The sequence below is a fragment of the Cololabis saira genome, chromosome 9 (genome assembly GCF_033807715.1).
Source record: "Cololabis saira isolate AMF1-May2022 chromosome 9, fColSai1.1, whole genome shotgun sequence".
NCBI lineage: Eukaryota > Metazoa > Chordata > Actinopteri > Beloniformes > Belonidae > Cololabis > Cololabis saira.
In genome coordinates, this window is record NC_084595.1 from 34231898 (window position 1) to 34257023 (window position 25126).

The 25126-nt window shown below is 42.1% G+C and overlaps 1 protein-coding gene across 1 annotated transcript in view; it reads left to right on the top strand.

Moving 5' to 3' along the window:
- Positions 1 to 25126, top strand: part of aopep (aminopeptidase O (putative)) — a 93109-nt gene that overhangs the window by 5381 nt on the left and 62602 nt on the right. Inside the window, exons 2-6 of the mRNA XM_061729350.1 lie at positions 9741 to 10544; positions 11203 to 11372; positions 12094 to 12349; positions 13179 to 13392; positions 13775 to 13899. Of these exons, the coding sequence (XP_061585334.1) occupies positions 9784 to 10544; positions 11203 to 11372; positions 12094 to 12349; positions 13179 to 13392; positions 13775 to 13899 (1526 nt within the window). The 5' untranslated portion in view covers positions 9741 to 9783. The remainder of the gene's footprint in view (positions 1 to 9740; positions 10545 to 11202; positions 11373 to 12093; positions 12350 to 13178; positions 13393 to 13774; positions 13900 to 25126) is intronic.

Consider the following 25126-nt stretch of genomic DNA (forward strand, 5'->3'; position numbering starts at 1 on the left):
CTAGCATGATGAAGTTGTATGGTCCTTTAAAGACTATCGGGCCGAATGTTTCAAGCTTTGAACGATGTCTCTACGATAAAGTTCGGCCGAGCAATAAGCGCGGGAATTTTCGCCTTTTTTTTTGCTTTTTGGCATCTAGCGTTGCCACGGTAACCCCTATTACTGAGAAAAGTAATACCCATCGAATCACGATGGAGACGCATCCAAAGATGTATGCCATGCATGGCTGCACGTTGCGGTTCGGGCCGTATTAACGGACGAAAAAAGAGTGCGGAATAATAATAATAATAACTAGAAAATTTCTGGAAATTTTGATATGGGCATGCCCTACGGCCCATTCGACCCCTCTCGCTGCTTTGGTTTAGGGCTGTAGTGGTTGTGTTCGGGGTGGTTCTATGTCAGTTTGAGGTGGTTACAGTTGTATTGCATTCATTCCTGTGCTCCCAATAGTTATTAAAGGCGTGCGCTTTTTGGCGTCTAGCGCCCCCCACGGTGACACTTTTGACTGAAAAAAGTAATGCCCATCGAGGCAACATGGAGACGCATCTAACGATGTATGCCATGCATGGGTGCACGTTGCGGTTCAGGCTACATTAATGGATAGGTTTTTGTTTCACCGTGGTAAAAAAAACCCATCCGAATGAATGGGGCCATTTGGCATGGATTTTGACATAAAATTTCCTTAAATAACAGCTTCATGAAATTGGAATATGTTGAAGCCCAGAGCGTGCCGAGTCGGGGAACATTTGTACGATGTCTCTATGATAATCTGTTGCCTAGCAACAAGCATCCAAAGTCAAACAGAAATAAAGAAAAAAATGAAAGGTCATTATCGCAAAAAGTGTAATAATTGGCATAATGAGCTTGTACGGTCCGTTAGTGCCAATCGGGCCGAGTGTTTGAAAGTTTGAACGATGTCTTTACGATAAAGTCTGGCCGAGCAATAAACGTTCAAATTTTTGCCTTTTTTTTGCTTTTTGGCATCTAGCGTTGCCACGGCAACACTTTCAACTGAGAAAAGTAATGCCCATCGAGGCACGATCGAGACGCATCCAACGATGTATGCCATGCATGGGTGCACGTTCCGGTCTGGGCAGCATTAACAGATGTTTTATTCACATGCTCCCCCATACAAATGCATAGGTTTTTGTTGCCATGGTAACAAGCTCCATAGGATAGAATGGGACAATTAGGCTTCAATATCTCAAAAGCTGTAAACGACAGCGTAATGAGACCTCAGTATGTTGTAGTCCACAGCAACCCGAGTCTTTTAACGTTAAATTAAAGTCTCTACGATATCGTGTTGCCGCGCAACAAGCGTCCGAAATTCCGTTAGCATCAAAATGAACAAAGTGGAATACCTCAAAAACCGTAATAGCAAGCATGACGAAACTAAAATATCTTGCAGTACAAAGCGTCCCGGGTTTGTCAATGTTGTAATGATGTCTGTACGATAAACCGTTGCCTAGCAACAAACGTCCAAAATAAAAGGGATTTTTTTTTTCAATTGAAAGTTAAATATCGCAAAAACCATAATAACTAGCATGATGAAGTTGTATGGTCCTTTAAAGACTCTCGGGCCGAGTGTTTCAAAGTTTGAACGATGTCTCTACGATAAAGTTCGGCCGAGCAATAAGCGCGGGAATTTTCGCCTTTTTTTTTGCTTTTTGGCAACAAGCGTTGCCACGGTAACCCCTATTACTGAGAAAAGTAATACCCATCGAATCACGATGGAGACGCATCCAACGATGTATGCCATGCATGGGTGCACGTTGCGGTTCGGGCCGTATTAACGGACGAAAAAAGAGTGCGGAATAATAATAATAAAAAAAGGGAAACCTTTCTGTATACTAATATATCGCCTTCATTTTTCAGGTTTTTCGGGCCGTGTTTTACTTTTGGGGGATTTTTCTTTTCCACATCAGAGCGGGGTCATCCAGTACACCCGCTGGTGCGCAGTGGGACTTTTGCAACTTTAGCTTGTTAGCAAAATGCTAGCAACATTGCCTTTTGGGCCATTCTGGACGATTGCAATATGGTCATGCCACTACTTGGCATGCCCATAATAATAAAAAAAGGGAAACCTTTCTGTATACTAATATATCGCCTTCATTTTTCAGGTTTTCTCGGCCGTGTTTCATTTTTTGGAGATTTTTTTTTCCCACATCAGTGCGGGGTCATGCTTTACACCCGCTGGTGCGCAGTGGGACCCTTGCAACTTTAGCATGTTAGCGAAACGCTAGCAACATTGCCTTTTGGGCCATTCTGGACGATTGCAATATGGTCATGCCACTACTTGGCATGCCCATAATTAAAGCTGCAAGCAGCAATGAACGGGCCCTCGCACTCACGGCCACCGCCCCCCATAAGTATCAGAAATGACACCACCCACGACGTCCTATGTCAAACCATTGAAAAGTTATAGCAGAAAAAAGGGACAGCCAATCAGAAGAAGGGGCGGGGCTAATTCAGGCCAATGAAGGTCAAGGACTCCATACAGAATCTGATGACACCACCCACGACTCTCTATGTCAAACCATTCCAAAGTTATAGCAGAAAATCGGGACAACCAATCAGAAGAAGGGGCGGGGCTAATTAAGGCCAACGAAGCTTAAGGACTCATTACAGAGTCCCATGACACCACCCACGACTTCCTATGTCAAACCATTCAAAAGTTATAGCAGAAAAAAGGGACAACCAATCAGAAGAAGGGGCGGGGCTAATTAAGGCCAACGAAGCTTAAGGACTCATTACAGAGTCCCATGACACCACCCACAACTCTCTATGTCAAACCATTCAAAAGTTATGGCAGAGAAAAGTATTCTAGGGGGCGCTGTTGAGCCGTTAGGCCACGCCCATTAATGCAAACCATGAAATATCAAATGTATCGCCAAGTCTGGCTTGCATGCAAAATTTGGTGACTTTTGGAGAACTATCAAATATGGACCAATCACATGACCGGTGGCGCGCCTTTTGCCGTCTAGCGGCGCCACGGTAACACTTTTGAAAGAGAAAAGTAATGCGTGGTGTCGCAGGATGGACACGCACATTTTAATGTATAACACACCTGGGGGCACGTTACGGTTCGGGCTGAATTAACTGCCGAAGGAATGGCATAAATTTCGCCAAAATGACACAATGTATTCAAAATGGCCGACATCCTGTTTGGTTTCGGCCATGGCTCCAAAAGACTTTTCTTTAAGTTGTGCCATGATACAGGTGTGTAGCGATTTTCGTGCATGTACGTCAAACCGTATTGTGGGGCTTGAGGCACAAAGTTTTCCGGGGGGCGCTGTTGAGCCATTTTGCCACGCCCATTAATGCAAACCATGAAATATCAAATTTATCGCCAGGCCTGGCTTGCATGCCAAATTTGGTGCCGTTTGAGGAACTATCAAATATGGACCAATCAGATGAAGGGGGGGTGCGCTTGTTGGCGTCTAGCGTCGCCACGGTAACACTTTTGAAAGAGAAAAGTAATGCGTGTAGTCGCAGGATGGAGACGCACATTTTGATGTATAACACATCTGGGTTCACGATACGGTTCGGGCTGAATTAACTCTCGAAGGAATGGCATATATTGCTCCAAAATTACGCAATTAATTCAGAATGTTCAAAATGGCCGACTTCCTGTTCGGTTTCGGCCATGGCGCCAAGAGACTTTTCTTTTATTTGCGACATGATACAGGTGTGTACCGATTTTCGTTCATGTACGTCAAACCGTATTATGGGGCTTGAGGCACAAAGTTTTTTCTGTCGAACCAATCAGATGAAGGGTGGGCGCGCTTTTTGGCGTCTAGCGTCGCCACAGTAACGCTTTTGAAAGAGAAAAGTAATGCGTGGGGTCGCAGGATGGAGACGCACATTTTGATGTATAACACACTTGGGGGCACGTTACGGTTCGGACTGAATTAACTGCCAAAGGAATGGCATAAATTTCGCCAAAATGACACGATTAATTCAAAATGGCCGACATCCTGTTCGGTTTCGGGCATGATGCCAAGAGACTTTTCTTTAAGTTGCCCCATGATACAGGCGTGTACCGATTTTCGTGCATGTACGTCAAACCGTATCGTGGGGCTTGAGGCACAAAGTTTTCAAGGGGGCGCTGTTGAGCCATTTTACCACGCCCATTAATGCAAACCATTAAATATCAAATTTTTCGCCAGGCCTGATTTGGGTGCAAAATTTGGTGACTTTTTGGGCACGTTTAGGGGGGCAAAAAGGCCTTCCTTTTGTCAGGAAAATAATAATAATAAAAATTCCTGCAAATACAATAGGGCCTTCGCACTGAAGGTGCTCGGGCCCTAATAATAATAATAATAATTAAAGCTGCAAGCAGCGATGAACGGGCCCTCGCACTCACGGCCACCGCCCCCCATAAGTATCAGAAATGACACCACCCACGACTTCCTATGTCAAACCATTGAAAAGTTATAGCAGAAAAAAGGGACAACCAATCAGAAGAAGGGGCGGGGCTAATTCAGGCCAATGAAGGTCAAGGACTCCATACAGAGTCTGATGACACCACCCACGACTCTCCATGTCAAACCATTCAAAAGTTATAGCAGGAAATAGGGACAACCAATCAAAAGAAGGGGCGGGGCTAATTTTCACCAATTATGGTCAAGGACTCAATACCGAGTCCCATGACACCACCCATGACTCTTTATGTCAAACCATTCAAAAGTTATGGCAGAGAAAAGTTTTCCGGGGGGTGCTGTTGAGCCATTTTGCCACGCCCATTAATGCAAACCATGAAATATCAAATTTATCACCAGGCCTGGCTTGCGTGCAAAATTTGGTGACTTTTGGAGAACTATCAAATATGGACCAATCAGATTAAGGGGGCACGCTTTTTGGCGTCTAGCATCGCCACGGTAACACTTTTGAAAGAGAAAAGTAATGCGCGTAGTCGCAAGATGGAGACGCACATTTTAAGGTATAAGTCACCTGGATGCACGTTACGGTTCGGGCCGTATTAATTGCCGAAGGAATGGCATTAATTGCGCCAAAATTACACAATTAATTCAAAATGGCCGACTTCCTGTTCAATTTCGGCCATGGCGCCAAGAGACTTTTCTTTAAGTTGCGACATGATACAGGTGTGTACCGATTTTCGTTCATGTACGTCAAACCGTATTATGGGGCTTGAGGCTCAAAGTTTTTTCCCTCTGAACCAATCAGATGAAGGGTGGGCGCACTTTTTGGTGTCTAGCGTTGCCGCGGTAACGCTTTTAAATGAGAAAAGTAATGTGCGTCGTTGCAGGACAGGGACGCACATATTGATGTAGAAAAAAAAAATTGCTGACAAAAAAGTGTGGATACTGCGGGAATCGAACTCTGATCTCTGACTCCAAAGACGGGAACACTCTGGCTGAGCTAAGACTCAGCTTGTCATTTCTATTTGACCTACTGACTTATGAGAGACCAACATATCGATATTTAGTAATGTAAGTCTGGAGCTGTTTTTTCTAATTTTTTTAAATATTTGTAAGTTATAAATATTAGTAAAACCCTACTATTTTAATTATTACTTTTTCTGTAACCATTCTGCCAAGGTTGTAACCGGGCTGAGCGGGGAATATTTCTGACGTCACCACATTACAGGGAGCTGATTGGTCGGGGGGCGGGGCCGTCATCACCCTACTCGCCACCGATTGGTCGGGGGGCGGGGCCGTCATCACCCTACTCGCCACTGATTGGTCGGGGGGCGGGGCCGTCATCACCCTACTCGCCACCGATTGGTCGGGGGGCGGGGCCGTCATCACCCTACTCGCCACCGATTGGTCGGGGGGCGGGGCCGGCAGACGTTTGAATCAGGAAGCGGGAGTCAGCGCGAGAGCGACTGGCGGCTCGTGGCGATTTTATTATAAAAAAGGGACAACCAATCAGAAGAAGGGGCGGGGCTAATTCAGGCCAAAGAAGCTCAAGGACTCATTGCAGAGTCCCTTGACACCACCTACGACTTCCTATGTCAAACCATTCCAAAGTTATAGCAGAAAATCGGGACAACCAATCAGAAGAAGGGGCGGGGCTAATTAAGCCCAACGAAGCTTAAGAACTCATTACAGAGTCCCATGACACCAACCACGACTTCCTATGTCAAACCATTCAAAAGTTATGGCAGATAAAAGTATTCTAGGGGGCGCTGTTGAGCCGTTAGGCCACGCCCATTAATGCAAACCATGAAATATCAAAGTTATCACCAAGTCTGGCTTGCATGCAAAATTTGGTGACTTTTGGAGAACTATCAAATATGGACCAATCACATGAAGGGGGGGCGCGCCTTTTGGCGTCTAGCGTCGCCACGGTAACACTTTTGAAAGAGAAAAGTAATGCGTGGTGTCGCAGGATGTAGACGCACATTTTGATGTATAACACACCTGGGTGCACGTTACGGTTCGGGCTGAATTAACTGCCGAAGGAATGGCATAAATTTCGCCAAAATGACACAATTTATTCAAAATGGCCGACATCCTGTTCGGTTTCGGCCATGGCTCCAAGAGACTTTTCTTTAAGTTGTGCCATGATACAGGTGTGTAGCGATTTTCGTGCATGTACGTCAAACCGTATTGTGGGGCTTGAGGCACAAAGTTTTCCGGGGGGCGCTGTTCAGCCATTTTGCCACGCCCATTAATGCAAACCATGAAATATCAAATTTATCGCCAGGCCTGGCTTGCATGCCAAATTTGGTGCCTTTTGGGGAACTATCAAATATGGACCAATCAGATGAAGGGGGGGTGCGCTTGTTGGCGTCTAGCGTCGCCACGGTAACACTTTTCAAAGAGAAAAGTAATGCGTGTAGTCGCAGGATGGAGACGCACATTTTGATGTATAACACATCTGGGTTCACAATACGGTTCGGGCTGAATTAATTCTCGAAGGAATGGCATATATTGCTCCAAAATTACGCAATTAATTCAGAATGTTCAAAATGGCCGACTTCCTGTTCGGTTTCGGCCATGGCGCCAAGAGACTTTTCTTTTAGTTGCGACATGATACAGGAGTGTACCGATTTTCGTTCAGGTACGTCAAACCGTATTATGGGGCTTGAGGCTCAAAGTTTTTTCTGTCTGAAGCAACGAGATGAGGGGTGGGCGCGCTTTTTGGCGTCTAGCGTCGCCACGGTAACGCTTTTGAAAGAGAAAAGTAATGCGTGTGGTCGCAGGAGGGAGACGCACATTTTGATGTATAACACACCTGGGGGCACGTTACGGTTCGGGCTGAATTAACTTTCGAAGGAATGGCATAAATTTCGCCAAAATGACACGATTAATTCAAAATGGCCGACTTCCTGTTCGGTTTCGGCCATGTCGCCAAGAGACTTTTGTTTAAGTTGTCCCATGATACAGGTGTGTACCGATTTTCGTGCATGTACGTCAAACCGTATCGTGGGGCTTGAGGCACAAAGTTTTCAAGGGGGCGCTGTTGAGCCATTTTACCACGCCCATTAATGCAAACAATTAAATATCAAATTTTTCGCCAGGCCTGACTTGGGTGCAAAATTTGGTGACTTTTTGGGCATGTTAAGGGGGGCAAAAGGGCCATCACTTTGTCAGAAGAAAAATAATAATAATAATAATAATTAAAGCTGCAAGCAGCGATGAACGGGCCCTCGCATTCACGGCCACCGCCCCCCATAAGCATATAAGAAATGACACCACCCACGACTTCCTACGTCAAACCATTCAAAAGTTATCGCAGAAAAAAGGGACAACCAATCAGAAGAAGGGGCGGGGCTAATTCAGGCCAATGAAGGTCAAGGACTCATTACAGAGTCCCATGACACCACCCACGACTTCCTAGGTCAAACCATTAAAAGGTTATAGCAGAAAAAAGGGACAACCAATCAGAAGAAGGGGCGGGGCTAATTCAGGCCAATGAAGGTCAAGGACTCCATAAAGAATCTGATGACACCACCCACAACTTCCTATGTCAAACCATTCAAAAGTTATGGCAGAGAAAAGTATTCTAGGGGGCGCTTTTGAGCCGTTAGGCCACGCCCATTAATGCAAACCATGAAATATCAAATGTATTGCCAAGTGTGGCTTGCATGCAAAATTTGGTGACTTTTGGAGAACTATCAAATATGGACCAATCAGATTTCAAAATGGCCGACTTCCTGTTCGGTTTCGGCCATGACTCCAAGAGACTTTTATTTAAGTTGTGACATGATACAGGTGTGTAGCGATTTTCGTGCATGTACGTCAAACCGTATTGTGGGGCTTGAGGCACAAAGTTTTCCGGGGGGCGCTGTTGAGCCATTTTGCCACGGCCATTAATATAAACCATGAAATATCAAATTTACCACCAGGCCTGGCTTGCATGCCAAATTTGGTGCCTTTTGGGGAACTATCAAATATGGACCAATCAGATGAAGGGGGGGGGCGCGCTTTTTGGTGTCTAGCGTCGCCACGGTAACACTTTTGAAAGAGAAAAGTAATGCGCGTAGTCGCAGGATGGAGACGCACATTTTGATGTATAACACACCTGGGTGCACGTTACGGTTTGGGCCGTATTAATTCTCGAAGGAATGGCATATATTGCTCCAAAATTACGTGATTAATTCAGAATGTTCAAATTGGCCGACTTCCTGTTCGGTTTCGGCCATGGCGCCAAGAGACTTTTCTTTAAGTTGCGACATGATACAGGTGTGTACCGATTTTCGTTCATGTACGTCAAACCGTATTATGGGGCTTGAGGCACAAAGTTTTTTCTGTCTGAACCAATCAGATGAAGGGTCGGCGCGCTTTTTGGCGTCTAGCATCGCCACGGTAACACTTTTGAAAGAGAAAAGTAATGCGTGGTGTCGGAGGATGGAGACACACATTTTGATGTATAACACACCTTGGTGCACGTTACGGTTCGGGCCGTATTAACTGCCGAAGGAATGGCATGAATTTCGCCAAAAAGACACGATTAATTCGAAATGGCCGACATCCTGTTCGGTTTCGGGCATGACTCCAAGAGACTTTTCTTTAAGTTGTGACATGATACAGGGATGTACCGATTTTCGTGCATGTAAGTCAAACCGTATCGTGGGGCTTGAGGCACAAAGTTTTCAAGGGGGCGCTGTTGAGCCATTTTGCCACGCCCAATAATGCAAAGCATTAAATATCAAATTTTTCGCCAGGCCTGGCTTGGGTGCAAAATATGGTGACTTTTTTGGCACGTTTAGGGTGGCAAAAAGGCCTTCCTTTTGTCAGAACAATAAGAAGAAGAAGAATAATTCCTACAGATACAATAGGGCCTTCGCACTGCAAGTGCTCGGGCCCTAATAAAAATTCCTGCAAATACAATAGGGCCTTCGCACTGCAAGTGCTCGGGCCCTAATAATAATAATAAAAATTCCTGCAAATACAATAGGGCCTTCGCTCTGAAGGTGCTCGGGCCCTAATAATAATGTAACAACAAATACTCTTATGTACAGCTTTTAAATTTGTATATACTTCATTAAGATAGCTGTTCATGTTACTGGGCTGTGATGTTTTGTTTACAATAATTAGTAGGGTCATTAAATGGTTTCCATTTGTGGTATGTGTGAACAAATGGGGTTTGAACATTAAGTTTGAGCATACTGACCCTAGATTTGACTCTTTGACACCGCAGAGAGACAGAAGTAAACGCCTCAGCTCAAAGGAAACGTTAAAGCATCATCTGTTTTGTCTGAAACATTCATACCTATACTATATTAAATGCAAAGTTTGTAATCTGTAATTTGTTTTCTTACTTTCTAGTTTAGCCACTCCTCTGCTCAACTTTCATTTGTATCTGTGTCACATGGAGCCCAAATTAGACCTAAACCCTGACACAGATGACCTTCCCCTGAGAGCCAATACTAACCACATACTCATAAGACATTATGTCCTGGACCTGACCGTTCATTTTGACAATACGGTCATCAATGGCAGTATTGTTTTGTTCCTTGAGCCTCTCACCGGAGTTACAACTACGCCAGAGGATGACGTTGGACCTGGAACTGATGATGGTGCTGGAACAGGAAGGAGTCAGTGTTGCTCTAGACATGAGAAGAATGAAGACAAGGAGACTGGTGCAAAAGAGGGGGATACAGAGGCTGCATGTGGATCCCAGAGTGTGGTTGACACTGGGAGCTTTCAGTCTTCAGACCTGTGGCAAACCACTAATGAGGATGATTTCACCTTAGTGCTAGACTGCTGTGACCTTGATGTGTCAAAGGTGGAAGAGGTGGACATCACCTCTATGTTGGGCCCCTTACCCGAGGTCGCATCTGAAAGGGCAGAAGTAGTTTCAGTGAACCCACAAACCACCTTCATTCAGAAGCTTTTCTCAGTGCCCTCAGCTCAGTGGAGGCTGAAGCACCAGTTATATTCCCAGTGCAGCCGTGCCCCTGGTGCTGCTCAAAATGACAACCTACTACATTTTCATAGAGATCTCTGGAGTTTGCAGGTAAGGAAGAAGGGAGTCACTTCACCTCAGGAATTTCCTCGTGTTATCAGGATCTGCTACAAGACGAGACCTACTGGAGGCTCTGTGATGTGGACCAAAGACCAGGACAACAGGTTTGTATCAGGATGCAGGATGGAAAATGGCAAAACTTTGTCTTGTAGATTTAAAAACTGGAAATGAGCACAACGACTTGTTCTATGGCTTCTCAAATCACATTATGATACTATGAGGCCATAGTAGAAAATAATTGTTCTGATTCATTCGTTTAAAAAAAGGGTCCACACTTCAATAGATCCTATTAATTTTTTTATATTGGTTTTACCGAGCCCTTTACAGTTAATTTTTCAATTATCCATTCACATCCACACTCATTGTGTGCCTATTTTTCATATGTTTATATAATTGAAGCAGTGTACGAGTACACATGTATTATCTATATATAGTTAATAGCTATTGTCCCTCCACAATCACACTCCAATGAGCATGTTAGAGGCAATATGGGGTTCACTGTCTTTTCCAGGGATACCCAGTTTTCTGGGCTGGGGATCAGACCTCCCATCTTCCAGTATAAGATGAAGACCATTAACTAACCCCCCCCCCCCCCCCCCCCCCCCCCCCCCCACCACCCACCACCACAAGCACCAGTTTTACTGTAGTCTGTGTGGGAGGATGCTTTGTGTGTGTGTGTGTGTGTGTGTGTGTGTGTGTGTGTCCCATCTTTTAAGCACAGTCGTGAAGGTTACTATCGTTTTCTGTTGTTTGCTCTTACAGGATTTGTGTTTACACTGCTGGTTCTCCCATCAACAATCGAGCCCTTTTCCCGTGCCAGGAGCCGCCGGTTGCCATGTCAACATGGCAGGCAACAGTACGGGCCCCCAGTGAGTGCGTGGTTTTGATGAGTGGGGATGAGCAGACTGTTCCAACTGAAGATGGGGACACATGTAAGCTCCTATAAAGCACCGACAAAGTAGAAGTCAAGTTGATGGCCCAAAATTGCAAATTGGATATGTGATTCTTTGTCTTCAGAAGTAAAAGACAACCTTTATTTGGATACCTTTAATTGCAACATGTGACATTATGTTAATTGATTACTTGTTCAAAATGTTTCTTTATTTTGTCAAATTAATATAGGTAAACATAAGCGGAAAAAGCTCTATATTTCGTCTTGTTAACACCTGAATTATATTGACACTGGTTTTTCACAAGGGAGTTTTTTGTTTCAGACGTCTGAATGCTCTGCCCGCATATCAGACACAAAAATAGCATTCTGAGGACATTGTTCTCTGTCTTACCTGTCAGACATTCAGAGTTGTGAGTTGAATTGCAATGCCCCAACAGTTGTCCTAAGTGTGCATTAAATGAATGCAACAGTAAAGGTCATGCATTGTTCATATTTGCATTGTTCTTTGATACATACAGCCAGTTTAACTCCTTTTTTTGAAACCTCTGTTTAAACCTTTGTGCCGTCTAAAATGTTGAATTTGTGCATACTGACAGAGTGCAGTTCAATTAAAGGTGATAAATATGTTTCAGTTTGAAAATAGTTTTTTATGACTTTATGAGCGATGAACGAAACACCACAGTTTTCCACTTATCACGCAGGGTGTTCCCAAAGGTCCTGCTTCTGACATTTTCATCCTCTCTTCTTCTTAATATTTTCAGCAGATTTCCTAATCTGGAATTACTATGTCACAATGCCCATGCCTGCATCCACCTTCACTTTGGCAGTGGGCCATTGGCACCAAGTCCCAGCAAAAACTCTTCCCACATTGGAAAAAGAGGTTGGGGACAGGAAAGAATGTGGAGAGATGGCCAAACCCAGGACCAACTGTGAGGAATGGGCTGAGGCTGAGCCTGTGTCTAGACTTGGAAACTCCTCAAGTAAAGTAGTAAAGGACTCACCACTCCAGACTGGCAGGTATTTTATTAGTTTTCCTGTGCCCCTTTCTTCTGGTAGGGCCTCCTTTTCCAAACTTAACTGAGATTTGGCCCCTCAAATCATGAATTGCGTGGAGAAACTTTCCTTTCACCATGCTGAAATAGTGCAGTTCAAGTTAGGGTGATGAATGAGGTTCAGTGCGCAAATAGTCCTTTATGACAAATACGTTAAAACTTTCACTAGAGTGCATTGGATCCACTGGCCAGCTGAAATTATTTTTGGAGAGAAAAAGTAAAGCCAACATAAATTTTAATGGGAGTACAGGGAATAAAGCGAAGGTTGGAGAAATAGAGAGGACCAGTTCACTGTAGGCAGGGCAGGGTTGGGCTGGGGTCTCCCTTTCCACTGGCCAGCAGGTTGGCAGGTTTGCCAGCAGTTTCCAGTAATCCCTCTCCTCCCCTCGTGGTTTTCCTCCGGCAGCAGCCCAGCCATAGGCCCTTGAATCTCCTACTACTGCACAAGGAAGGTCTTTATTTTCACTGAATCGCTGGAAGGAAACTTGGCTGACACGTTCGGAACAGTTCTGCCGATGAGATGGAGCTGGATTTTGGAATAGAATGAATGAAATTGAATGCCCCAACCATGATATTTATGGAGTATGTCTGGTTTTCCTTTGTGATGTATGTACTGTGTATATATTCCATATTTCCAATGCAGTAATTTTTGTCCTTGATAAAAAGAAACACTTCACATGGTTCCATATGTGGTTGATCATCTCAAGACCTGCAAATCCTCTCCATAAGGAAATAAATTCAATCACAATTATTAACCTTTGGTTAAACTTTTTATTTTCCTGTTTCTACTGCAGCAAAGACCAGACCACCAGCTCCGACTCTGCATTCTGTCATTCTTCCCTTGAGGATGAAGCGCGCTCTGTAACAGATTATTCAAGCATGGTAGATGACGGCAGTTCTTGTTCCCATGGCGACTACCCTTGCCGGTTTACTGAGTGGTCGGCTTGGTCCCAACGGGTGATTCCACACCGTGTATTTAGCCCCGTCTGCCTGCAAAAGAAGGCCCAGGTGGGGCACTGGCAATGAGCCACTTCATCTAATTAGACTTTATAAGATTAGAAGAGGCACTTAATGTTGCTTAATGTTTGTGTCACTACGCCAGAGGTTTACAACTTATATGTCTCGGCAGAATGATATAAGAACGAGAATATTTACATAGAGGCTGCTCCATGCTGCAGCTGTGCACGCTGGAATGTTTTTTTTTTAACACATTTTAGGTTTTTACTTGTCCTTTCAGCCCTGAAGCGATAATAGCAAAATGTACCTGTACCCAATAAACTACTGGAAATATTATACACCCAGGTCCAGTCAGCTAACCTCCAATTAAAGCTCTGGAATTGAATACTTTATTGTTTTGAAAAACTTTTTTTTTTTTTTCCTGTTTTTGCAGATGTCAGTCCTCAAACTGCTGCCTTGCTGTTTGGCTGCAGCTCACACTGTTCTGGGTGTGCACCCCTTTTCCCGTCTGGATGTTCTTATTGTTCCAGCCGGTTTCTCCAGCCTGGGCATGGCTAGGTAAGGACGGATCTTTCTTTGATAAGAACGTGGGAAATGGTTGGAAAGACAAGACCGAGAGGGAATATAGCATACATTTTAAGAAATGTATCAGTTTGCACATTTCTGAGGGCACGAGGCGAGGTTCTCGGTGATGGAAAGCGTCTGATCTCCATTTGACTGCTTTTAACAGTCGTGTGGAGAGCAAAAGCATCAGACCACATTGGGAAAAATGCATGTCAACACCATCCTGCAAAGCTTACACATGAAAATCATTAGATTTTTTGCTGAGGGGTGGGAAAAGAGAGACAATTATGCTAAAAATGTCTTTATGTAAGAAAATTTTTTTGCTATTTAAAACTTGAACAGTCTAAAAACAATGAGATCACACAGTTGCGTTAGCATAAAAACAATTCTACATACTCAGCAAATGGAAAATAAGTTTAGACTTTATAACGAGATAAGCTTGGAGTTGAATGATAAATGTAAACTCAAGTCATTAACATTAATATAATGAATTAAAATAAATAAAACAAATAAGATGAGTCAAATACTGTCGGGAACAAAGGCATCTTTGAAATATCCAGAGACTGCTAACATTTGGGTGTTGTGATTGTATAATGCAACAAAACATTCAGTCAGCAGGTCAATATCTAGGTTGCAGAGATGCTCTCTCACACTGACATTTACACGATTACCTGTTGTTAACTCCCTCCTCCTTTTGGCCTTGTTGCTCTGTCTGCAGACTCTGCATGTCTGTTCATTTAGTCTGAGAGCTGGCTGGAGAGGCATGGACTCCAGGAAATGCAGCCATGTTTTGGGGAAACGCACTCAATTCTCAGTTGTCGCTCAAATGTCTTCATCAGCACTCCAAGATCTTTCATGTGTGCCAGATCTGATATTCTTTATCACAGTTGAGAGGAAGTTTAAGCTCCTCCATTTTGCTCTTTACACAAGGGTGAAAGTAGATTTAATTTCTTGTTGAGACGACAACTGTTTGTCTCAGTTTCACACATCCTAGTCTCCCGGCCGGCATAGATTTAAGATAATTGTTCATAATCTGTTATCTTTTATGCTTCCTTTTGTTGTTATTGCTCACACACAAGTTTTTGTTTTTTACGTTGCTCACAGTTTTGATCTAGGGGGATGCCATCCCCGGAAGTTCTCCAGAACTTCCCTGAGAGGCTTTTTTTCTTTTTAAACTTTGGTTGTGTAGTAAATGCAGACAATACCAGGCTTATGACTGCTTAGCGTTTCTGATTTCTTTTCTTTTCTTGTTTTTGTGTGTGTTTTAAAAAAAAAATATATATTATTATTAACATTTAACGTTCATACAGAGGGTTTATAGAGTTTTGTTTGCTTAAAAATGGCCTCCTGCTACATCTTAAAGCCACACTGAAGAGAGCATGTTGACTGAACCTGAACAGTTATTTTGGTTGGGTGAGATTTGTGATCTGAAATACAGAAATGCTCTGTGAAAGGTTGTGGGAAGATGCCATTTAGCTAGGATTCTGTTACTTATAAGTGAGGCCTTTCACAATTTGTAGATCATTTGATTCACTCTTAAAATACTTAGTTTTAGATGATGACAGAGTACAACCAAGGACTTTCTTTTTAGAACAAAAAAAAACCTGAAAAAACTTTATCCAACTCCTTCGGCTTAGGTTTTTTACCTAAAATCCCCAGAGATGCATGATTAATGGCATACTTTATATTTAAAAACCCCCACAGTCCGTCTCAGTCTGCTCAGTGGAAATCCATCTCATTGGAATTCTTTCTGAATTAAAGATTCCGCCTATAACTCCCTCTGAACTTTGCTCACTTGCTCGTCATTGTACGTCTTTTTGCAGCACTGACCTTTGTGACCTGCTTTTATGTCCATGGCAGATATAGAGGCACATAGCTTCAATTGTGAATTTGAGAATCCTACTGCTGCTGGGTTTTACTACATTAAAACCAAAATGTCAGGAGATGAAGACATCTTCTACTAAATCCTCTAAAAAACTGACCATGTCTCCTAAGCTGTTTGGTCTCTTGTTTACACTTAAAACTATGGAACTATGGATTTCTCTTTATTGCTAATGACGCCCACATTTTGTCATCTTTCACCCTGAAACTCAGCAGTGTCCTGCTCTTCTCACTTGCTATTTTGGCCTTCAGCATCTCTCATTGTTTCTTCTTTTTATCATTTTCTTTTCTCTTTGCTATCATAATACCCCTCAATCTTCCAGCTTTCTTTCTTTTGTTTTTTTTGTGTCCCTTACATTTCTATGTGTGGTCAATCACGTAGTGACAGTTTCTCTAGAAACCTTTATTTTCTCGTAATGTAGTCATTTCAGGTGATTTATGGCGTCCTTGTAGCTGTAACCACAACCAGCTGCTAGCATGATCAATTCAGTTAAAATGGAAATTGAAACAAAATAAAGGCAGTCAATGTCTGACCTTTTTAAAATGTTACTAATAAAGCAAGCCGATGAGGGTGACCGTTAAGCATCCCAATATCTGCAATCTGCAACTGTAGTCACTTTCTCTCGCTGTATGCCTCCCTCCCTCCACTTACTGACCTCTCCAGAGATAAGTGTCGCAGACAGGAAATGAGCTCATAACCGAGTATGAATCCCGTATGAATCTCTGGCGTCATGTCCAAGAATGGCTTTTATCAGAAATGTTTTGAACGACAGAGGGCGACACAAGAGGCTTGCAGTCTGGACCTTGTTCTAAAAAAAAAAAAAAAATACAGTTTTCTTTGATCTATGTAAAATCTTTTCCCAGTCTTGTGAAAATGTGCTTCTCTGCTGTATTTATTTTGAAAGGACATCAAGTGCTGACACGGAGGCCGCTCTGCTGCGGTTACTGTCTGACGGATGTTTTCTTTTCCTTATGAGGCTAGCTCCCAGGCATCTCTCCTTCTTTCTCTAGCTGCTTATAGGTTCCATGTTAGCTCCAGATGACAAAGAAGAGATTTAGGACCTTCATTATGCTTGAGACAGCACCTGCACTGACTCCCTATAAAACTCGGTATGGTTCTCAGCCCAATTTCAGCTCAACTGCATCCTCCCTTCGACGCTGGTGGTTCGGTCCTGATTGCCACTTCGTTAACCACAGGCTTCTTCTAGTGCCATAGGAAGGCCTGGGAGTTCAACCAGAATTGAGGAGTAGATTAAGACGGAGATGAGAGAGAAATTAAGAGGGCAAAGGCGGGGTTCACAACAGGCCAACGAACCCCCAGGATGTGGGAGAGGATGTGTGGATTATTCCCAGCAACAAAAGCCATTAGGCCCTGGAAAGACTTCAGACACTGGTGCTATTTAATCTAGAGATCGGGAGGTATGTGGGCCCCAGTTGTTGGGATCAAGCCAAGTGCCGTTTTTTTTTTTTGTGCCCTAGTGGAAACAGCAGGAGTGGAGGGGCTCGGGGCCAGGGAACTGTGGCAAGAAGGCATAAAGCTGTTGGACTGTGATACATAGAGGGGAAACAGAGGCAAAACAAGGGGGAGGAATCATGGCAGCGTGAAGTTTTTATATTGAGATATGAGAGGGAGGGCAGGAAACTAAAGATTAAGAAGTCAAGTAAGGGCATGTCTGTGTTCAAGGGTTGTACCGCGTATGCTGTGCACCCACAAATAGTTCGGATTCACACAGGCACACACAGGAATCTAAGCCTATACATGTTTATGGGATTGATGCCGTTTCTTTTTTAATGAAACTGTGAAATAAAAAGTCTGATTAGTTTTGGTGTAATCTTCTGTTTTGGCTTCAGATTTCATCAGCAAGTCATATCATGGGAGCTTTTAGTCTGTCCCGACACTTTTTGCTATCCTCCTGTTTCTGACAGATCATATAAGTTAGAAAACAGATGTGTCGCTTCTCTCCATGTTAAAAGTAAGGATTTTAAGACATTTTGGCGCCAGTGTGAAAGAGGAGGAAAAACACAATGTTGTTAAACATTGATTGAGGAGATTTGACAAAGATGAAGTGATGTCTGAGTTACTGTCAGTAAATACAGCTGGGGAATCCCTTTTCATTTAATCTGTTCTGCCTAAAAGCCCATTGTTCTGAATGATCTAAATACATGAAATAATGTCAGCTGGGGTTCTAAATGCAATGAATTGTCTCTGAGATGTCACATTCAGACTGCCCACTGATTTCTGGACAATTTGTAAGTAGCTGCATTGTTCTACAGATTTGTGCACTTCCGCCTTTACTTTTCTCTGCTTTAGCGCGTAACATCCCCCCCACCCCCCTTTTTTTATATAATATAAATGCTTTATCTCCTCATCGCATCATAACCACGTCATTTCGGTCTGACCGGGAGTGACAGGAAGGGCGCGGTATTTCCCCTCACTCTTTGAAACTGAGGTCTGCTTTTCCCAAAGTGTGGGCTGGACATGCAGAACTAATCTGAGATCATTTTGCTCGTGGTGTGCTCAAAAGAGGACACGTCCAACATCCCTGAGAAATCTGTGGTTTCTGCATTGTTGAAGGCGGCCTTTAAGTCATGTGGGTGATGTGGGTTTTGTTTTGCTTTGCTGCAGATGGACAGATTCCTGTGCTTGTGTTTGTATGAATGTGTGTATTGTTCAAGCAGAGGTGTAAGGATGTGTATTTATTGCAGTGCATGATGTCAGAGGAAAGCTACACAGATCATACATGATTGGCCATTAACTGAGCCAAATCCAGATCAGTGTTTGGTTCTTTCTTGTTGTTTGAATTTTTATAACAGGGGAAGGGAGGGTCACCACTTGATGGCAGACTGAGATAAACCCACACACATACAGTACATATGCAAACCTATGGCAATTCTTAATTCTCTGTTATTAGCAGCTTCCTTGGTTGTCTGTGTTTCTCAGACTGAATAACAAAAAAAAAACCTCATAGGCAAAGGCTCATTGCAAGGCTATTATTCTTTTGCAGCTACATGTAAGCACAATTTTCCTAATAAAACATTTCTCATACTATTCTATTTATTTTACACAAATCTTATTTCATATGAAGTGGCTTTCTAAAAAAAAAAAGTCGTTAGACTTCCAGTTCAACTTGCAGTACTGCTAAACGAGCCGGTCGTATATCTGTCACAGGCAAAGCTAAAAAGGATGGCTGGCGTGTACCTCTTGACCTTTTTAAGTGGTGCTGGAGGATTTTCGGCCTGACTTCAGTTGATTGCGGTGTTTGTTTATGAGCTAACAGGAAGTCACATTGGCCATGAGTCCCTGTTGGGAGGAAGTAGGGAGCTGGGGTCCTGGGGGAGTTAGTGCACCACTGGATAATCCCCTGTTGCCCTGGAGCTCTTTTACTGTGCCACCTGAGCTGTTTTTCTCTCTTTTTTTTTTTTTATAAGACCAGAGCAGTGGTTTTGGACGTTTGAACCTAGTAAAAATGGCATGTTAATTGCTTTACTCCGCTAACCGTTTCTCAAGTCATAACATAGGGTTGTGTGTAACACAGCATGTTCATTTTACACTTGACTTCAAACACCTGCCTTTCTAACCAGTCACACACTATCCTGACAACAGACATATGAGATTCCCCGTGTTTCCAGGTCAATCAAACATTGACTTAGTTGCACTACATGATGACGATGATGATGATGATGATGATGATGATGATGATGATGATGATGATGATGAAGACAAAAGCAGCAACAACAATGTCATAATCATCATAATGATGGATGGATGTAGATTCAGTTCAATGCACTGGTTTCCTTGGCCAGTATACCTTTTTTTATCAATTGGCATTTTATGAACACTAATATGAGGAATTTTTCTTTATTGAATTAAATTGGACTCTATCGTTTGTCATCTCGGAGTACTTCAAAGAGTACCTCAAACCCCTGTGATCTTAAATAAGAATGAGTACGGATGGATGGAAGGACGGGTGGATGGATGGACGGATGTGGTGGGAGGAGGGTATTGTGCCATTTCTGTGTATCGTTTGCATGTTATTTCTGTGCTTGTATGAGTTTTGTTCCCGGGGACCTTTGATTTCGTTTCACAGAATAAAACATAAATGTTAGGTTGATTGGTCATTGTAAATTGACCGTGTGAGCCTTTGCCTTGTTTGTCTCGCTGTAGCCCTGTGATGGATGAGTGACCAGGGTGATTCCCCTGCCTGTCTCCTGGGGACAGCTGGGAAGGGCTCCAATGACGATGAAATGGGTATTAAAAAGTCCGTCTCCCCAAAACCCCCAAACAAACAAAACAATAATTAAAAAAAAGAGAGAAATTAGTTAAAAAATGTGCCCATATGCCGTTCAGGCCACACAGCAAACGTGCAACAACCATCTTCTTACTTTGAGTTATTAGTCAACCCGTCAAGCATGGCACTGGACTGTGGGACGTAACTGGAGAACACAAAGAAAGAACTTTCTGTGAAGCCATTACCATCAAATGACCAATATGGAATAATTATTAAATAGTTCAAAATATGAGCAGGATTGATTTGATTTAATAAAATCCTCCAAAATATTGTAAATAAATTATTCTTTGGAGCTGAGAAAATAAATCCACTTTTTGGTATAAAAGGATAAAACAAGCAAATTTACCAGGTTTGAAAAGCTAAAGATGACGATTTAAAGAGATCTTTCATTTTGAACAAAGTAAGAAAAACAGCATACCACAAAATACAAATTAAAAAGTTTGGATGTTAATCTGAACCTGCCCCAGTTTCCAGCATCTATATCTTTTTTTTTTTTTTCCACCATTAGAAGTGATGAATCATAGCTCCTGAATCTTTGTTTAGCTGTGCTGTCCTCCTCCTTTTTCTACTCTTCCTCCTCAGTCTATTTCTTATAGTCTTCCCACTGCCTGACTTTCCCCCTTCCTTGTGCTCTCTCAGTGGATTTCTTGCTTTTCTTCTCTCCTCTCCAGTTTGATCTGCAGGGTAACCTTAGAAGTGTGTGACACAGACCTGCTCTTTCAGGAGGCAGTTGGGGAGTTCAGGTTAAGGAGGGCAGCATGTGGGGGGTCGGATTTTTGGCAGAGAGGACAGCTGTTAATCAAATGGTCAAGGCTGAGGTGTTTCTTTCTTCCCACCTTGAGTGGATCTCCCTTTTGACTACAGCCACACAAAAGATCCCAGGGAGGTGAAAAGACAACACATGCTTGCCTGCTTCTGGATACAAGGGTTGGGAATGTCTTGTGTATGCTTTTCAAATTATTGCAAGTAGTTTAAATATTTGGTTGAAATTTCTTTCTTTTTTTTTTTCTTCATCTAATTTCTTGCTGAAACCACACAAGAGAGCTCCAAACTTCACAAGAAAAAGCCACAGCTATCCATCTCTTGATGCTTCCTTGTCTTTTTTTGTCTTTTTGTCTTTTTTTTTTACATTTTTGGTCAGACTCTCCTCTCTAACCTTAATGAAAATAGCAGGATTCTGTCAGGCAAGTGTTTTGTGATAGCGGGGACATTCCTTTCTACTTAACTTGGACCTCTCAGGTTTCCCTCTTTATCTACAGTATAGGTTTACTTGCTCGACTATAGTACAACTGAAGGAATCTTCTTTTTAGTCTTCTGTTGCTTAAGAAGAGAGGGTTATGCATTTTTTTTTGTGAATGTCCTTCATATTTCCACATAACACCTGAGCAATATTTTCTGAACTGCGCATTTAAGAGCTATTGTTGCAACTTATGTGCAGCTTCGCTCGCTGCCATTACTATCTATGCTGTGATCAGATGCTGGTGAGTGATTGATGTGTTGTTTTGAACTTCTCCCAGATGAGAACCTGCTGGCAGCAGCTGGCATATTTAACAGTAACAGGCACACTGTGCTACAACTCTGGATTAGAGGCTCTGGTACGACAGGCCTGTCAGTGCACAGCCATTTTACTAACACAGGATACGTTCTCTGGAGTGATGGATGGGCCCATTGTGTGGAGTAAGGGACACTGCTGCTGATCTTTGCGTACATCCTGGGGCATGCGAGTGATGGAAGAAGCTTAAGACCGGGGGAAATTTTATTTGTCTGAGGAAAGCCAGACACTTTAATGTCTGAGGGTCACCTGTGCTGAACCAACCAAAATTAGATATTTGAAACAATTGCTATAAAATGCTGTCCGTTAATGCTTCAGTGTTGGTTTGATTTTTAGCTTTGGGTTACATCTTAATTATTTGTTGATGAAACTGGACAAAAGTGACAGAATGGTCCCAAAAGAAAACAAAAGCCATAACACGAAATCTGAAATGGCAGAAATGTTTTGTAAAATGAAAAAAATCTAACATAGTTTGTTACCTTGCTGACAACACAATGCGCTTTAGGGAGTGTACGGACGCTGTTTTTACAGTATTCCACCATAGCTGACCTTGTCGTGGCTAATTCTCCAAATCTAATACTGTATTTTCCGCAGTATAAGGCGCACTTAAAATTCTTAAATTTTCTCAAAAATCGGCAGTGCGCCCTTTAATCAGATGCGCCTTATGTATGAATTTTCTTGTGCTTACTGACCTCAAACCAATTTTATGTGGTACACTGCCCTCAAAAATCTGTCAAAATGTTTTAGTGCGACTTTGGTAAGTGACGAAGCCGCTCCGCTTCATCGATTGTCCGACCATTCCCAGCTGAGACATTAAAGTCGGTCCTTGGTTGAATACGGGTTGCAATGTCAGATAACTAATTATGTAGTACTGGAGAGCAACCATCATCCAACATCTAATCAATGATACTTACTATAATTAAATGTCAAGCCAACATTAGTTCCAACCTCACACTAACTTCAGGTGTCCACCATCACTGGCAATGATAAATCACTCAGAGAACAGGACGTAATACACTTACCTCCGCCACTTTTGATACGTGGAAAACAAATTATTTAAAATGTGAGTGTATTTTTCTGTATTTGTTACAACTCAATGATATATTGCAAAAACTAATTTCTTAGCCTTGTTTCAAGAAAAAAAGAAGACTGTTTTGAGGCAATGTTGCTACTTTTAAGAGTTCTAGTCAATCAAATCTTTCTTACTCCATTGGCTAAGATATTTTGGCTCATAATAAGACAAATTTGACTAGATTTAGGAATATTAGGCTTATTTCTAGCATGGCTGTTTTTGCAGTGTATTCTGAGGTATCGTGAACCATTTGAATAAAGTTCGACTGACCTGACTGTTTTGTTTCGGTTCATATATGTTTTATCATGCATCTTATATCCCGGTGCGCCTTATGTATGAAAATAGACCCGTTGATTGATATTGTTTGTAATCAAATCTAATAAAAATACCCAAATCAACAATAAAGAAAATGCTACGGATAAAAATTGATCAAATTCATTCCTCTGGGCCACAACAACTGTTAAAAACACAGAAATACCAGTAATTAGCCGACCTGCAGTTGTTTCCATACATTTTGTATTCCATGAAAAGTTCCTAGTATTAAAAGGAGATGTCGAGACCTTTTTATGTATAAATTTAGCCCTACAGTAGGATGGATTTGGCGGTGAAACGATTGAGAAAATCAGTCCTTTTGGTATTTTAGTAGAATTTGTTGACAATTCTAGTTTAAGTTTTGAACTTAACCCCTTAATGCCTCATATATGAAAAAAATACATATGAAACTTGTAACTTTTGGAATTCAAAGTGTAAATATATATTGAAAATAAAAACCATCCCAATTCTGTTTTTAAAAGTTTTCTAATTAATCCAATTATGAAAATTACATATATTTTTTGGATTGAAAGTGTTAACATGTATTGAAATTTAAAAACATTCCCAATTCTGTTTTTAAAAGTTTTGTTATTAATATCTTTTGTACCACTAGGAATACTTAGACCATTTTATTTATTTTTCTAATTATTGTATCTATTTTTCAAGATTTATTTTATTATTGTTTTGATTCTGGGAGTATTGCACATGTCTCAGAAAGATAATGCATGTGTCTAGGAGACATGTGTCTAATATACAACATCAGGCATCAAGGGGTTAACAGGCACATTATTTGTTTTAAGTGTTCCCTATCTTAACATAACATGTGAAAATCTGCTGATGGTACCCTTTTGTGTTTTTCTTTTTTTTTGTAACCATTGACTATGTATTTCAATGATGTGTTGGTAAGCTGTTGAAAAGTATTATATTAAACACCTTCAACCAACACTATATCCATCAGTTATGGGATTTTGTCTGAACAGGCAGGCAGCTTGGTAAGGTAGCAGTCTGAAAGCTCTCGTGAGGACACGGCTCCACTCACTGGCTAATTTCACTTCGATCTCACCTTCATCCATCTTTCCATTCTGTCAAACACTTCTTGTAAAGCCTCACAGCACTGAATAGTCTCACTTTCCATATCCTCACTGTCTCATTCTCTCACATAAAAGGAAAATAAAGAGTATACTTATTACCCTACAGGCAAGAAAACGTCTCAAATTATAATCCTGTGAAATAGATTTGTCCTGTTCTTTTCATTGCGGCTGCGGTGGAAGTCAAAAGAGAGCTATGAGTATAGTGTGATGAGTGATGAAGTTTGCATGCAAATGGCAACACCGATACAGGAATGTGGGTTATGAGAAATAAATGTCACGTCAACATCTCCCTTTGGCTGATTGACAGGAGCTTACTGTCGCCAGACTTATTCATACTGTGCATACTGTGCATTTGCTCTAATTATAGCATTAACATATTATAGCTTCTCATTTTACTCTCAATTCATTTTTTATTTTGGTCTGTGCACTGTAAAATATTGGGAGACTCTCACTCACAAAACGAGAGCGATTATAGCCACCTAACTGTCAGTTGTGCTTTATTATGCATTTTAGCATCCTTCACATACACAATCACTCTCACCAGAACATTCCTTTTGCATGACATCTTTCTTTTCCCTTTGGCTCTGTACTAAACAAGGAACAGAGTGCACCTTGGATTGTTTTACTCTTAAGAAAGGATGGCTCATACATCTGCACTCAGTTCGCAGCTGATTCACATTGAAAGTACAATTTTGCTCAAAGTATGTGGGTGTATCTGAATGTGCGTGTCTGCCTGCAGATTTATGCTCGTTCTGTTATATCCTCATCCTTACACAGTTATTGTCTTTGTGCATACGTTTATCTCTGTTTGTGTACAGAGGTGTTCATGACTTTATCAAGTTATCAAAGCCCACATGACACCATCTGCCTCCTCAGAGCTTGGTATTAAAGTGTGTGCTGGGTTTAGCACATGATGGTTTAACCTTGTAATGCACTACAATGCATCTGTTTCTCCGGCCTTGAGGAACAGAGTCACTTCCTTGCTCCTTACGACCTTTGATGGCTTTTCTTTTCTTTTTTTTTC